At 47.6% G+C, this 16,277-nt stretch overlaps 1 protein-coding gene across 3 annotated transcripts in view; it reads left to right on the top strand.

Annotated features, from left to right (window-relative positions):
- Nucleotides 1-16,277, top strand: part of ubxn4 (UBX domain protein 4) — a 105,473-nt gene that overhangs the window by 8,509 nt on the left and 80,687 nt on the right. For 2 of the 3 annotated variants that reach the window (XM_072472290.1, XM_072472280.1), the window contains exons 2-5: nucleotides 8,078-8,180; nucleotides 8,313-8,341; nucleotides 10,791-10,909; nucleotides 12,526-12,694. In XM_072472290.1, coding sequence (XP_072328391.1) covers nucleotides 8,078-8,180; nucleotides 8,313-8,341; nucleotides 10,791-10,909; nucleotides 12,526-12,694 — 420 coding nt within the window. The remainder of the gene's footprint in view (nucleotides 1-8,077; nucleotides 8,181-8,312; nucleotides 8,342-10,790; nucleotides 10,910-12,525; nucleotides 12,695-16,277) is intronic. The other variant, XM_072472299.1, reaches the window with a different exon arrangement.

The following is a 16,277-nucleotide window of genomic DNA, read 5'->3' as shown; positions in this document are numbered from 1 at the left end:
GCAAGATCTAGGGACCTGGGTTCAGATCCCACCATGTCAGATGGTGACATTTGAATTCAATCAAAACTTGGAATTAAAAGTTTAATGATTACCATGGAACCATTGTCAATTGTTCTAAAAACCTATCTGGTTCACTGATGTCCTTACCTGGCCTGGCCTACATGTGACTCCAGATCCACAACAATGTTGTTGACTTTCAACTGCCTTCTGAAATGGAGGGCAGTTCGGGACGGGCAATAAATGCTGGCACATCATCGCTCTTGTGCCACAATTAATTTTTAAAAATCTATTCTACTTTGGATTCTCGTTTAGTTTTCCTGCAGGAGATTGTAGGCATTTTAAGTGTAACTTTTAGCTACTTTTACAATTCATATCTGCAGAATGTACTGAAATAGAATATTGATCTGATGTATCATTCCGATATGCTGCAAATGGATAGATGTGTAAAAGCGTATTAAGTGTGATGAAGGGACTTCCGGTGGCGGCAGTGGTTTGAGTGGTCGCACATTTGGTGGCTCCCGCTCGTGGTGAACATTTTGGACCTTTTCCCCGGCTAACCCGTGCGGGGCTGAGAGATTGTAAAAGGTACAGGAGGGGTGGAAGGATAGAGTGTCCCACCGGTGTATGGATTCGTGGACGAGAAGTGGTAGAAGAAGGAGGGAACAATTGTCGAAAGCTGGGGCGGTGCCTGCGTCACGGGAAGATGGCGGACAGTCCGGGTCCAATCTTGCCCGCCCAGTGGTCGACAGGTCAGCTAGTGGGCTTCCTCCAGCAGAGGAAGGAGAACTTGGAGGACCTGGTCAGGGTGGTGGACCCGATTAAAGGCGGGATCGACCACATGGAGATGAGGCCCATGGCCAGGCGACCCAGAAGGTGGAGGAGGCGGTGGCGGAGCACGATGAGCAATTTGCCTCGATGGCAGCCGAGATGGGTTGATGCGAGATCAACAAAGGAGGCTGCAGGAGAAGGTGGAGGATTTGGAGACTAGATCGCGCAGGCAGAATGTAAGGATCGTGGGCCTGCCGGAGGGCAGCGAGGGAGCGGACGCCGGCACATATGTGGCGCGGATGTTCGATACACTGCTGGGTGAAGGGGCATTTGCTCGGACCCTGGAGGTGGACCGGGCGCACAGGGCACTCATGAGGAAGCCGCAAGGGAACAAGCTGGAGATGGTGGTGCGCCTGCACTGGTTCTTGGAGAAGGAGGGGATTTTGAGGTGGGCCAGGCAGACGATGCGCTGCACCTCAGAAGGTAATGAGCTGCGTTTTTATCGGGAACTGGATGCTGAGCTGGCCAAAAAGGAGAGCGAGCTTGAACAAGGTGAAGACGTGGGGGGTGAAGTTCGGTATGCTATACCTAGCGCACTTGTGTATAACATATGAAGGCCGGAAACTCTACTTTGGGTCGCCAGAGGCGGCGATGGAGTTTGTTGGAGACAATGGACTAGCAAGAGAAGGAGGACATAGAACTCTGGAGAAGGTGTTCCTGTTTTGTATTTTTGTGGTTTGTCTCAATCACTTTTGCACTGGGTTAGGGGCCGTTGCTTTGTTCTGGGTTTGTTTTGTTCTTGAAGGGGGATGGTGGGTTGCTCTTTTCTTTGTGTTTGGTGGGAATTGTAAAGTTTGCACTGGGAGGATGGTTGAGCATGGGGACGGGGAATCAGTGGAGGGTAGGATGGTAGGCGGGGGCTACCAGGCTAGCTGGGCGGGCTAGCTCACGGAAGCAGTGAGGGGCTGAGCAGATGGTCATGTGAAGCTGGGGGTTGGGGTTGCTGTTTTGCTATTGGGTGGGATGGTGGGGAGACTGCTGACAGGGGAGGGTTGTTAAATGGCGGGCACCCGAGGGCGGGCCTGAGGAGGTGTGGGACGCGGGCTGGAGGCAGTCCCGAGAAGGGTTATGCTTGATAGCGGGGGGAGGTGGAGGAGATGCCTCCCGACCAAGCTGATCACGTGAAACGTGAGGGGATTGAATGGGCCAGTCAAGAGGGCCCGACTGTTCGCACATTTGAAAAGCTTAAAGGCGGACGTGGCAATGATACAGAGGCATACCTGAAGGTGGTAGATCAGACTAGGCTGAGGACGGGGTAGGGGCGGCGAACATTAGAAAGCTGTTAAATGTGAAAATGATGCCCTCTGAGGGAAGAGAGGTGGAAGTGGTGGTCGCCATGGATGAGGAGAAGGCCTTTGATAGGGTGGAGTGGGAATACTTATGGGAGGATCTGGGGCTGTTTGGTTTGGGCAGGGTTTTGTGGACTGGGTCTGATTGCTGTACCAGGCACCGGTGGCGAATGTGCGGACGAACCGAGTGAGCTCGGATTATTTTTGGCCGCACCGGGGGACGAGGCAGGGGTGTCCACTCTCTCCACTGTTCTTTGCCTTGGCTATAAAGCCCTGGCAATGGCGGAAGGACTGGCAGGGGATAGAACGGGGAACGGGGTGAAGTACAGGATCTCGCTATACGCGGACGACCTGCTTTTGCATATTTCTGACCGGCCGGTGGGGGGGGTTTGTAGAAATTATGGGGATCGGGAGAGGAATTTGGCCTGTTTACGGGGTATAAATTGAATATGGGTAAAAGTGAGGTCTTTCTGATTCAAGCAAGGGGATAGGAGAGGCGATTGGGGGAGAGGCTATTCAAGGTGGTGAGCTTTCGGTATTTGGGCATCCAGCTGGCGTGGCAGTGGGAGCAACTGCACAAGCTGAATCTGGCTAGGTTGGTGGAGCAGATGAAAGGGGACTTTAGAAGGTGGGGATAGGCTCCCGTTGTCATTGGCAGGGAGGGTGCAGACGGCAAAGATGACAGTTCTCCTGAGGTTTTTGTTTGTCTTTTAGCGCCTGCCTATTTTTATCCCCAAGGCTTTCTTTAAGAGGGTGAATGCAGTCATTTCTGGGTTTGTGTGGGTGGGTATAACCCCACGGGTAAAGAAGGCACTGCTGGAGCCGGGTCGAGGGTTGGGCGGGGGGGGGGGGGGGGGGGGGGGGGGGGGCGGGCTGGACCGAATTTTAGAAACTATACTGGGCGGCGAACATAGCAATGGTCAGGAAGTGGGTAGTGGGGGAGGGATTGGTATGGGAGCGGGTGGAGGTGGCCTCTTGTAGGAGGACAAGTATATTGTGAACGGCACCTCTGCCGTTCTCGCCGGCTCGGTACTCCACAAGCCGGGTAGTAGTGGCTGCCCTGAGGGTGAGGGGACAGTGGCGGAAGCATGTGGGGGCGGAGGGGGCGTCGGTATGGACACCAATTTGTGGCAACCGCCGGTTTGCACCAAAAGGGCTGGATGGAGGGTTTCGGTGGTGACTGGGATCGAGCGGTTTGGGGACTTGCCTATTGATGGGGGCGTCCCGTGTTTGGACAAATTGGAGGAGTTTGAGCTGACTGGTGGGAATGGGTTCTGCTACCAGCAAGCGAGGGATTTTGTGTGGAGGCAGGTTTCGACCTTTCCGCACCTGCCGGCCCAGGTGTGGGTGGTGTGCGGGTGGGCCCGCAAACCATGTTCATATGTTTTGGGCATGTCTGAAGCTTAGGGGATTTTGGCAGGGATTTACCGATGTTATGTCAAAGGTATTGAAGGTAAGGGTGGTTCCGAGTCCAGAGGTTGCGATTTTTGGTGTGTCAGAAACCCCGGGAGTCCAGGGGGCAAGAGGGGCTGATGTTTTGGCATTTGCATCCCTGATAGCCCGGAGACTGATCTTATTGGCGTGGAGGGACTCTGAACCCCGTAAATCGGGGGTATGGGTTAGTGACATGGCCGGGTTTCTCAGGCTTGAGAAGATCAAATTCGCCTTGAGGGGAGCGATGCTAGGGTTCGCCCGGAGGTGGCAGTCGTTTATCGACTTAATTAAGAAATTAAGCTGTCAGCAGAGGGGAGGTTGGGTAAAGGAAAGAGGGGAGGCATGGGGGGTTGGTTGAGGTGGGAAATAGCTAGTAGGAAATGGGGATTGGAGAATTATGTATGTAAGCCATGTTGTCTGGGTATGGTTGTTGGTTGGGTGGGTGTTATTTACTTTGTTGTTTTTGCTCTTGCAAATTGTTAAAATTATATATGCCTTAATAAAAAATTTTTTTAAAAATATTTATTAGTTTTCACAAAATATTAACAACAAAATGTAAAAGGAACCCAATAGAATTAAATACCAAACAAAACAACCCAGTGCCCCTCTCCCCTATACATAAATAATAAATTGACACCCGCCGAAACACATCGCAAATATATACACCCCCTCAGATCCCCCAGAATAGACAAACAAAAATAAAATAGAACCCCCCCCCCGCTGCTGCTGACCATTGTCTACTGTTCTGCCAGGAAGTCTAAGAACGGTTGCCACTGCCTGAAAAACCCTTGTACCGATCCCCTTAAGGCAAATTTCACCCTCTCCAATTTAATAAACCCCGCCATATCGTTGATCCAGGATTCCACGCTTGGGGGGGGCCTCGCATCTTTCCACTGAAGAAGAATCCTTCGCCGGGCTATCAGGGACACAAAGGCCAGAATACTGGCCTCTTTCGCCTCCTGCACTCCCGGCTCCTCTGCAACCCCAAATATTGCGAGCCCCCAGCCCGGTTTGACTCTGGATCCTACCACCCTCGACACCCTCCTCGCTAAAATTCCAAAATTCCTCCAGCGCTGGGCATGCCCAGAATATATGGGTGTGGTTTGCTGAGCTCCCTGAGCACCTAACACACCTGTCCTCACTCCCAAAGAACGGCTCATCCTTGTCCCGGTCATGTGTGCCCTGTGCAGCACCTTATACTGTATGAGGCTGAGCCTCGTACACGAAGAGGAAGAGTTCACCCTCCCTAGGGCATCTGCCCACGTCCCCTCCTCGATCTCCTCCCCCAACTCCTCCCACTTACCTTTCAGCTCGTCCACCGAGGCCTCCTCCTCCTGCATCACTTGGTATGTTGCCGAGATCTTCCCCTCGCCAACCCACACCTCCGAGAGCACCCTGTCCTGTACCGTGCGTGGCGGCAGCACCGGGAATTCCACCACTGGCCGCCTGGCAAACACCCTTACCTGTAGATACCTAAAGGTGTTTCCCGGGGGGGAGCCCGTACTTCTCCTCCAGCTCACCCAGGCTCGCGAACTTCCCATTCAGAAACAGGTCCCCCAACCTTCTTATCCCTGCCCTGTGCCACCCTGAAAACCCTCCATCTATTCTCCCTGGGACAAACCGCTGGTTCCCCTGTATCGGGGTCCACACCGAGGCCCCCACTTCCCCCCTGTGCCGCCTCCATTGCCCCCAAATTTTGAGGATAGGCGCCACCACCGGGATCGTGGTACACCTCATTGGTGGGAGCGGCAGCGGCGCCGTTGCCAGCGCCTCCAGACTCGTACCCTCACAAGACGCCATCTCCAGCCTCTTCCATGCCGCCCCCTCCCCCTCCATTTTCCACTTGCGCACCAACTGCTCTCTCCTCCTAGGGCCTAATTGGGATCAGCTCTCCCCTAACCATCGCCTTCAGCACCTCCCAGACCATTCCCACTCTGACCTCCCCGTTATCGTTGACCTCCAAGTATCTCTCTCTGCTTCCTCGGACCCGCTCGCTCACCACCACCATCCGCCAACAGCCCCACCTCCAAGCGCCACAACGAGCGCTGGTCCCTCTCCTCTCCCAGCTCTAGGTCTGCCCAATGCAGGCGTGATCCGAAATGGCTATCGCCGAGTACTCGGTATCCTCTCCTCTCGCAATCAGCGCCCTGCTCATAACAAAAAAAGTCGATCCGGGAATAGGCCTTATGAACGTGCGAGAAGAATGAAAATTCCCTAGCCCCCGGCCTTGCAAATCTCCAAGGGTCTCCCCGTCCCATCTGGTCCATAAACCCCCTCAGCACTTTAGCCGCCGCCGGCCCCCTACCCGTCCTATTCCTGGAGCGATCCAGTGCCGGATCCGACACAGTGTTAAAGTCCCCCCCCCCCCCCCCCCCATTATCAGGCCCCCCCACTTCCAAGTCCGGGATCCGACACAACATGCGCCACATAAAACCCGCACCGTCCCAGTTCAGGGCGTACACGTTGACCAGCACCGCCCTCTCCCCTTGCAGCTTACCACTTACCATTATGTACCTGCCGCCATTGTCTGTCACAATGCTCGACGCCTCGAACGACACCCTCTTTCCCACCAAGATCGCCACCCCTCGATTTTTGGCATCCAGCCCCAAATGAAACACCTGGCCTACCCACCCCTTCCTCAGTCTTACCGGGACTGCCACCTTCACGTGTATGTCCTGGTGCATGAACACACCCGCCTTCAACCCCTTCAGGTGCGCGAACACCCGGGCCCGCTTAACCTGCCCGTTCAGTCCCCTGACGTTCCAGGTTATCAGGGGCTACCTGCCCCCCTCCCCCGCCGACTAGCCATAACCCCTCCTCGGCCAGCCAGTCGCCCGCACCCCACGCCCGGCCCGTTCCCCACGGCGGCAGTCCCCCGTCCCAACCCCCTCGACTCGCTCCAGCTCCCCCTTGACCATACCAGCAGCAACCCGGTCCCGTCCCCAGCTAGGACCCCTCCTAGCTGCATTGCTCCCCCCATTGCGCTCCTGCAAGTCAGCTGACTCCTGCTGACCCTGGCCGCTCCCGCCTCTCCTTCAACTTCTCCCATTGGGGGACTTCCCCTCCCCCTCCATTACCCATCCGCAGGCTCTCCTCCTCCCCCTTCCATCCCAAGCGCGGGGAAATCCCGCAAGCCCCGGCCTCGCCTCCTCCAGCCTTCAGGGCGGGAAAAAGCCTGCGCTTTCCACCTGCCCTGCCCCGCCTCCTCTGGCGCAGCTCCTTTTACAGGCCCAGTCCCCTCACCCCCGACTCGGGCCTTGCCCCTCTCCAAGAGCCCACCCGACAGACCCAACCAAAACAGTGCCCAACCCACCCTAATCACCCACCAAAACCAAAAATAAACAGCAAAGAACCCCCCCCCCCAAAATGTAACACAACAATAACACTCCCCGACCATCCCCCACACCCGGCCCCCCCATCCCGACCCTCAGTTTGTGTCCAGCATCTCGGCCTGAACAAAGGCCCATGCTTCCTCCAGGGACTCAAAATAATGGTGCCGGCCATTGTAGGTGACCCACAGACACGCCGGCTGCAGCATGCCAAACTTCACCCCCTTCCTGTGCAGCACCACCTTCGCCCGGTTGTACCAGGCCCTCTTCTTCGCCACCTCCGTGCTCTAGTCCTGATATGTTCGAACCTCCGCGTTCTCCCACCTGCTGCTCCTCTCTTTCATGGCCACCTGAGTACGCACTCCCGATCAGCGAACCGATGAAACCGCACCAGCACCACCCGTGGCGGCTCGTTAGCCTTGGGCCTCCCCTCCAGCACTCTATGGGCCCCTGGAAGGACCCCGCTCCAATCAGCGAGTTTAACATGGTGACCACATACGCCCCCACGTCCGACCCCTCCAGCCCCTCCGTGAGGCCCAGCATCCGCAGATTCTTCAGCCTCGACCGATTCTCCGTCTCCTCGAACCGTTCCTGCCATTTCTTGTGGAGCGCCTCATGCGCCTCCACCTTTACCGCTAGGCCAAGATCCCATCCTCGTTATCTGAGATCTTTTGTCGGACCTCGCGGATCGCCACCCCCTGGGCCATCTGGGTCTCCAGCAGCTTATCAATAGAAGCCTTCATCGGCTCCAGCAGGTCCGCCTTGAGCTCTCTGCAGCAGCGCTGGATAACCTCCTGCTGCTCCTGCGCCCACTGCATCCACGCTGCCTGGTCCCCGCCCGCAGCCATCTTGTTCTCCTTCCCTCGCACTTTCTTTGGCTTCACCACCATTTGTTTAGTCGCCGCGCTCCTGGTCCAAGCCATACACTGTCGGGGAAATGTTGCAGTCTTCTTCCCACGCCGGGAAATGTCGAAAAAATTCCATTGGGGGCCCTGAAAAGAGCCCAAAAGTCCGTTCCAAGTGGGAGCTGCCGAACGTGCGGCTTCGCTCCGCATAGCCGCAACCGGAAGTTTAACTTTTTTTTTAAAGTGTGATGAAGAATACATATTGATCTGATTTGAAGGTGGGCGTAAACTGCATGTATTGTTCAGAAATGGAATCAGTTATGTTCTGAATGCGGGTTATTTTTATTTTTAGGGGATGATGAACAGTCAACACGGATGGCTGCAAGCTGGGAGACTGAAGAAGTAGCAGAAGCTACTGTGAACTCTTTCGTTGCTATTAAAATAGATGCTAAAAGGCAAGTGTTTTAAATGTAGATAATTTACCTGATTGTTGATTGGTTTTGGTTTACTGTCATTGTGATGTTTTAAAATAAGTATGTGCCATTGTAATTTTTGATAAAGGTATTTATTACTTTTTATTTCTGCAGTGACACATGTGTGCAGTTTTCTCAAATCTGTATCCTTTTAACATTGTTCAATTAATCTGTTCCTGCAAGTAAAATTGTAATACACACAAAAGTACCTTTCTTTTGTGGTCCTGTAATTCGGGGATGTCCAGCCCTTTGAAGCTGAAGGTCAGAAATATATGTTAAAATCAGGAAGTGCGCTGCATACAATAAGTAGAGATGTCAACCCCTGTACACAGTGAGATCCCCTCAACACTGAACATGAGACTCCTATATATACAGTAAAATGAGCTACAAAAAAATGTCATCCCCTCTCACCACATGTATGCAAACTAGAAAGCCCCCAGTGCACCCTTCTCCCTATAGATCTCGCACTATTTTCTCTGTCACCGCTGGGCTGCTTTCCTGAAACTTGGAAGCTTGAAGTCTTTAAATCCTCCGGCTTGGAGGTCTGGTACAAAATGGATGCTCCGTCATGGGTCAAAGTCCATCAATCTGGGGGCAACATTGACCATTCTCCAATTCTAGGAAGTTTAAAAAATGTGTTTATGCTCAAGCCAGAAAGAAGAATTCAGCAGGAGGTTTTCAGGCCACAGCAAAGGATTAACAAACCAAACTTGCCTCAAAGTCCCTGTCTTGGATAACCCTGCTGTAACTGAGCACCAGATAGCTTTGCATTTGATTGGCGACATTTTATGTCTGGTGCCAACCCACAATTTACCAAGTTTAGTGAATGTAATTCCACCGTTTATGTTGGGATTTTAACACTTGATACTTGGGTTGGTAGTCCAGCGCCACAACCACATGGCTGTTGTGCCCGAACAAACATCGGTGAAAGAAGCCTGCTATCTGAATAACAATGTAGTTTCCACTTAAATAGTTTCTATAAATTGACAATCATTTTTGTTTTAGTCATCCCAAGTATGATGTAAATACGTGGAATATAGTTTCCATCTTACCAATGGCTGTGATTGTTGTCTATATGCATTGATCATTTCAGCCCACTTGATGAATGTAAATTATACCTTTGTAACTTCTCATCATGACCCCCAAGAATTTGTGCAAATAAAGAATCGGGGGAAACGTACACATTACAATCATGTACCTCAATCCCATGTTTTCAGCTTTTGGTATATTATTTATATGCCATTACCTGTAAATGTATGAAAATAGAGCTAGTTTTGGAAAAGGACACTGGGAATTTCCTTGGACCGTTGTAAAGCTGATGCAACCCCCTCCGTCCGGGCTTTTCACCAAAGTTACAGTGGCCAATCTGGAGAGGGCCTGTGGAAACTTCCAATGATTGTATGTCAAGATACGAGGAGGTTGAATCCACTATGATCTAAACAATCTTCTGTCATAAAAACCTTCATCTTGGAAGGAAGATGGGTTTGACTAGATCATACAATGGAAGATATATAATGATTTATCAAACAGCGCATGAACAATCCATTCTGATTTGACAGCTAAATTATGAAGTGTAGAATTTTTCAAATGGAAATTTATTGTATTGATTCCTGTAGTTTTTTAGTAGAGGAGCCTGTCCATCGGGAAATAACTTTTTTTTCAAATTGTTAATGCAGTCAGGAGTGATTTAATTACTGTTTAGCTTTTGTAATTTTGTGAATGCAGTACATTTTCAACAATTCGCAGCAAAAAGCAGAGGATTGAATTCTAAGCTATGATTGCCAGAAGATGCATGACTAATTTAATGAGCCTTTGCCAGGAATTCCACAAAAAGACTTGCACATCACTGAATTAGAACTGGGTAATGAAGCAGGACGAGTCAGAATTTTATTGAGATCTTGGGATAAGTGAAAGAGAGACAAAGACATGATGGTGGAAGACAAGACTAAAAAGTACAAGGAGTTAGAGAATTTTTTTTAAAAAATAAGTGATCAGGTATCCGGGATGAAAGTAAAGGAAAATAAATTTTGAACTAGGAAATTAATTGCAGGACATGTGTTACTATTTTCCTCTTTGAGATGGATTAAATTACTATAAGACCACCCTGTTTAAGTAATGTTACAAAAGGGATCATTGTACATAAAGCAGTAATACCTTTCCTACTTTTTAAAGAATTTTTCTTTCCTGAGTTGCTCAAGAATTGGGTAACAGATTTCTACAGAATCTAGAGCTACAAGTAGAATCAATTCCACCGAGGGATATTTCAGATTTGCTTGAAATGTTACAATGGCTTTTTCATTCAGCTGTCTCCTGGACATACATTGTGGAGATAGATTAGGACATACATTGTGGAGAAAATACTTGTTTTATTGGGGGTCAAGACAGACAGCAGCTGTCCACCAGTAATAAACCTTGATGTAAATAAGTCAGTGCAAGTACTCTTAATTTTGCAAACCTTTAGAAACGGAAACATCTTGACCTGTTATCAAGTATTATGGACACAATGGATACAAGAATAAGATGAGTAACTGCATTATCCAACTTGTCATTGCAAATTTTCTCGGTATAGTACCCTAAATTAATAACATCCAGATCCTGTGGTGTGCATTCCATCAAGCTTTTTTATAGGAGACAATGGAATCCCATTGGAAGTTGTTGCTGGAAGTGTGACTGCAGTGGAACTAGTAGCTCGAATTCAGAAAGTTAAGGAAGTAAGCAATTTGACATTCTTTTATCTAATGGAGTTTATTGATGTTGTATTTGCTTTTCATGCTTGAAACTTAATGCTTAAAGTAACCAAAACGCTGGTAGACAACCAACCAGTCATCTAATTTGTAAAAATGTAGAGTTCTAACTATTAAGTGGGTTTTTTTGCTTCATTTTACCAATTTCTTTGGCTTTCCCAGATGCATGCTATTCTAAATTGAAGCATTGGTATAGCCAAGTGTATGGTTGTTTTTAAAATGAGTGATAAGGTATCAGGGATGAAGGTAAAGGAAAATACATTTTTTCTTACTTTGCTTAAACAGTCAGAAAATGGGACTTGAGTGTAATTATTGAATCACTAAACTAATGAAGCCCTCTCATCAGCTACATTGAAATCAGAATTTCCTTTCTCAAAATTCCGTGTAGTCATTTAAAGAACTGAATTACTGATGAAATGAAAAACAACATTATGTTTCAATGCTACTGCTTTGAACCATTGATGGGTACGCAGTTCTGCAATCCTAATGATTGCTGTATCAACCATATTTATCAAAAATTCATCCTCTGTTTTATCGAGTATGTATTGTTTTTGTAATACCATTCATCAGAATATAATTATTTATGTTTCATCATGTAGCAAATCATAAAACTCAAAATGAATGCTCATTAATTAGATTTATGGCTGAAAGTTGAAGGTGTAGGTGATCTGTTCATTGGTTATTAGCTATTCCATTCATGACTGCTTTTAGGGAAGCTCCACCCCCCCCCCCCCCCCCCCCCCCCCCCCCCCCCTCACAGTGCTTGTTGTGATGTTCTAGCTCCAGAGCATCAAACCCATATGCTTGTATGTGGAAAGTTAATCATACATACAAATTTTCTCCAAACATTGAAGTGAGCTTGGGTTTATCATTTGTTAATATAATTTTACTACATAGAAACATGGAGAAAATAGGAGCAGGAAGAGGCCGTTCGGCCCTTCAAGCCCGCTCCGCCATTCAATATGAACATGGCTGATCATACAACTCAATAGCCTAATCCCGCTTTCCCCCATATCCTTTGATCCCATCGCTCTAAGCGCTATATCTTAACTGCTTCTTAGTAACTAACTACAAATATCTAACTAACTACAATGAGGGGATATTTTTTAATTTTAAGAATTGAAGAAGTAATCCACCAAACAACAAAAAGATAAATGACCAGATAATGTGATGTAATGTAGGTTGAGGCTAAATGCTTGCCAGGGCACCCTGCTTTTGTTTAAATGAGATCTTTCATGTCCACCCAAAGGGGTAGACAGGGTCTCATGCGAAAGAGAAAACCTCTAACACTGCAACTCCCTCAGCCCTGAATTATCAAACCAAATTGGGACTCCGGTTTTGGGACTGTGGGTTGAACCTTCGACTCAGAAATGAGTGCGACACCCAAGTTATTCATAATTTCAGTATTCTCCCAATGGTCTGCAAAAGCACCGAACTTTAATGATTCAAATTTCATGGTGTGGAAGCTACTGAATGAAATGTACCCATTTTTGTTTGGCTTAATATTTTTAGAAAGCTCCACAGTTAAGTGTCTCTATGGATTTGTTCAATTGAATTTGTGTATTTCCTTTGCTTTTTATTAGATGCATAGACAAAAGAATGTCGCAGCAGCCGGTGACAACCAGGAAAACCATGTAGGCCAAAGCCAGGCAAGTGAATTTCCAGAAAATACTCAACCCAACATGCCACAAGTCTCAGATACTAAAACAACAGAGACAATGGCAACAACAGCACTTCAAGTTCGACCCAAAGGTAAATGCATTGTTCAAACCAGTAACGAGCGTTGTTGACTACAGTGTATAGACTTTTGACACTGGTAAAGGAAGTCTGCTTTACAGTGGGGAAAAAAGTTGCAGTTATTAGGATTTGAAAAATTCAAACAGCAGCGTGTGTTGCAAAAGGATGTCTGTTTATTAGTGAACCTGATTCTTTTCAGAAAATTGTTTCATTGTTTTTGAATGCTCAAGTTTAGTTGGTACTTTGAAAAGAGTTCTTAAAAATTTGTTTGGAAAGCCTTCCTTGACATTTCATCAATTTATTTTGAAAGGTTTGTCTTTTTGTCAGCTATGTCTCAGTGGTAAACCCTTGCCTCGTGAGTCAGAAGTTTGTGGGTCCAAGCACCACCACAGACACTTGAATGAAAAATGCAGCCTTGTGCTCCAGTGCAGTACTGAGTAGGTACTCCACTGTTGGAGATGCCATTTTTCAAATGTCACGTCAAACCAAAGCCCCCTCAGTGGACATAAAAGATTCTGTGGCACATCTTAGATGAAGAGTTCTACCTTGTGTCCGCGCTAACATTTATCCCTCAATCAGCATCACAGACATAAGAATTACTGTTTGATAAGGAAGCTGAAATCTTAGCTTTCTTGAGTTTTTCTCATCTTTTGTTGTGATCCTGAGACTACATTCTCCTTTATGAAGTATTGTGTTTACTTGTACAATAGGTTCTACTGTTAGTGGAAGAGGGGAGAGCATTTGGATGGAGGGAGTCTTTTTGTTCACTTGTTCTGCCTTCCTAATTTTCACCAAACACATTGATTTGTTGCTTAAGATAAATCTGAGATGATGCTGTTTTGGGGTGACTGAGAAGTTCGAAGGAAGATTCTACAAATGAGAGTGTCTTTTGATTTGTTCCCAGAAAATAGATCATTAGTGCTTCCATCTTGACAGCTGAGCAAATATCGAGCACAATTGTACAATTAATTTATTTTACAATGAATTGTTATATGAACATTGGTTATTTGAATTCTTAACATTGTGAAGTGTAGGCACTCAAATCACCCCAAGCATTCGTCTGTTTTGTATATGTTGAAGCCTGTGTTTTAGCTGGCTTGTTTATGTTCATGTCTGTGTTTCTCTCTTTGTTAACTAAATTTTGGGAGCTTTTCCAGTCATTTGGTGTGTGTGGGGGTGGGGGGGTGTGGGTGAAGAGAGGAGCACAAACCCCTCCAGAATGTTAAGCCTGAGAGACACTGTTTGACATCTTAAGAAGAGTTTTATATTTTTCTTGCTACTGGGCCAATTGACACCAACTATCTCTCGGCCCAGGGATTAAATACGAGTAGCATAGTTTCCCAAGCCTCCAGAAGGCCATCGGGGCCTGGTATTGGGCAGGGGATGACCACTGAAAACCATCCCGTCTGCCCTTACCTCTGGCCCTTTCTTCCAACCCCTCTCACTCTGACCTCATTCTCACACTCATTCACCTCTGGCCAGCGTTCCCTGTGAACTGTAGGCCTCTCTCTTAATGTATTACCGGCAACCGCCACTGTCCCTGGTGGCTCATGGGGTCATGACAGGCAATTAATCTAGTCAGGCCTCCCTGAAATTCCTGAGTCGTTATGACACAGGTGGAGGCCATTCTGCCTGTTGCTGGAAAATATAATTGAACTTTTAAAATAATTTTGTAGTCAGAATAATTTTACTTTCTGCTTCTTGCACTTCCCTTCCGTTCTTAGAAATTCAAAAATAATATTAAAATGTCCCTGGAATAACTTTTTTTTAATTAGAGTACCTTGTTATTTTTTTCCAATTAAGGGGCAATTTAGCGTGGCTAATCCACCTAACATCTTTAGGTTGTGGGGGGTGAGATCCGCGCAGACGCGGGGAGAATGCAAACTCCACACAGACAGTGACCCGGGGCCAGGATCGAACCCGGGTCCTCAGCGCCATAGGCAGTAATGCTAACAACTGTGCCACCTTCCCTACAATGACATAAAGTTTTCACACCATCTCAAATTTAGAATATAACCAGTATTTATGTCCAATTTGAACATTAAAAGAGCAAGCCGCCTTTCATGAAACTACACTGTCTAGGCTTAAGGGCACATGCAATTGCATTCAAATGTATTTTCTGACTTAGCGTGGGCTGTACCTAAAAACAGCATGACTGCACATTACTGTCCTGTTTGTTCATCAAACTTCTAGCGGCACACTTAGAACATAGAACATTACAGTGCAGTACAGGCCCTTCGGCCCTCGATGTTGCGCCAACCTGTGAATCCACTCTAAAGCCCATCTACACTATTCCCTTATCGTCCATATGTCTATTGTCTCCAAAAATACTTTGGATTGGTTTTGATTTCACGTTAATGAAACACAAAATCAGAACTCTAATTACGAGATGTTACATACAAATTCTAACAAAAATAAACTGAACTAAATTGCTCTGTTTTAATAACTTTTGCCTGCCACTTTTCTTACTCAAAAAATCAAAGGCTGGGCTCAAAATAAAAATGTTAACGTTAATATATTTTATTTTACCACATGGTTAAAGCTATGATTTGTGTCTGATTAACTTCATTTATGTTTTGTTCTCCAAGACCACAGCCACTCATAAGCCTAAATGAAGCGTTGACACATCACCATTGTCCATTAAAGTACTTATACATTTGTACCTCTAATTGCCAGAATGCTGGAGTAACAGCATGTGCAATATGGGGAATCACCAAAAGTGTTTCAGTACTATTTTGTTGTACAATAAATGGTGTGCTTTTATTAGACTGCAACATCGATTATCATAGAATTTACAGTGCAGTAGGAGGCCATTCGGCCCATCGAGTCTGCACCGGCTCTTGGACAGAGCACCCTGCCCAAGGTCAACACCTCCACCCTATCCCCATAACCCAGTAACCTCACCCAACACTAAGGGCAATTTTGGACACTAACGGCAATTTATCGTGGCCAATCCACCTAACCTGCACATCTTTGGACTGTGGGAGGAAACTGGAGCACCCTGAGGAAACCCACGCACACACTGGGAGGATGTGCAGACTCCGCACAGACAGTGACCCAAGCCGGAATCGAACCTGGGACCCTGGAGCTGTGAAGCAATTGTGCTATCCACAATGCTACCGTGCTGCCCCTAACATTACTAACATGTTGACAGAGTAGCAGCTGAATGTGTGTGTGTGTATTGAATGATTGGTGCTTTCTTTGGATCTTTCACCATTGCTCGTGGGGAGTCAGAGATTACACCATAGAAAGCATCCTATCGGGCTGCATCACAGCCTGGTATGGCAACTGCTCGGCCCAGGACCGCAAGAAACTTCAGAGAGTCGTGAACACCGCCCGGTCCATCACACGAACCTGCCTCCCATCCATTGACTCCATCTACACCTCCCGCTGCCTGGGGAAAGCGGGCAGTATAATCAAAGATCCTTCCCACCCGGCTTACTCACTCTTCCAACTTCTTCCATCGGGCAGGAGATACAGAAGTCTGAGAACACACACGAACAGACTCAAAAACAGCTCCTTCCCCATTGTTATCAGACTCCTAAATGGCCCTCTTATGGACTGGTTTCATTAACACTACACCCTGTATGCTTCATCC

This window comes from Scyliorhinus torazame, chromosome 2 (assembly GCF_047496885.1).
Source record: "Scyliorhinus torazame isolate Kashiwa2021f chromosome 2, sScyTor2.1, whole genome shotgun sequence".
In the NCBI taxonomy this organism is placed as follows: Eukaryota; Metazoa; Chordata; class Chondrichthyes; order Carcharhiniformes; family Scyliorhinidae; genus Scyliorhinus; species Scyliorhinus torazame.
This window is presented reverse-complemented; position numbering and strand designations above follow the sequence as displayed.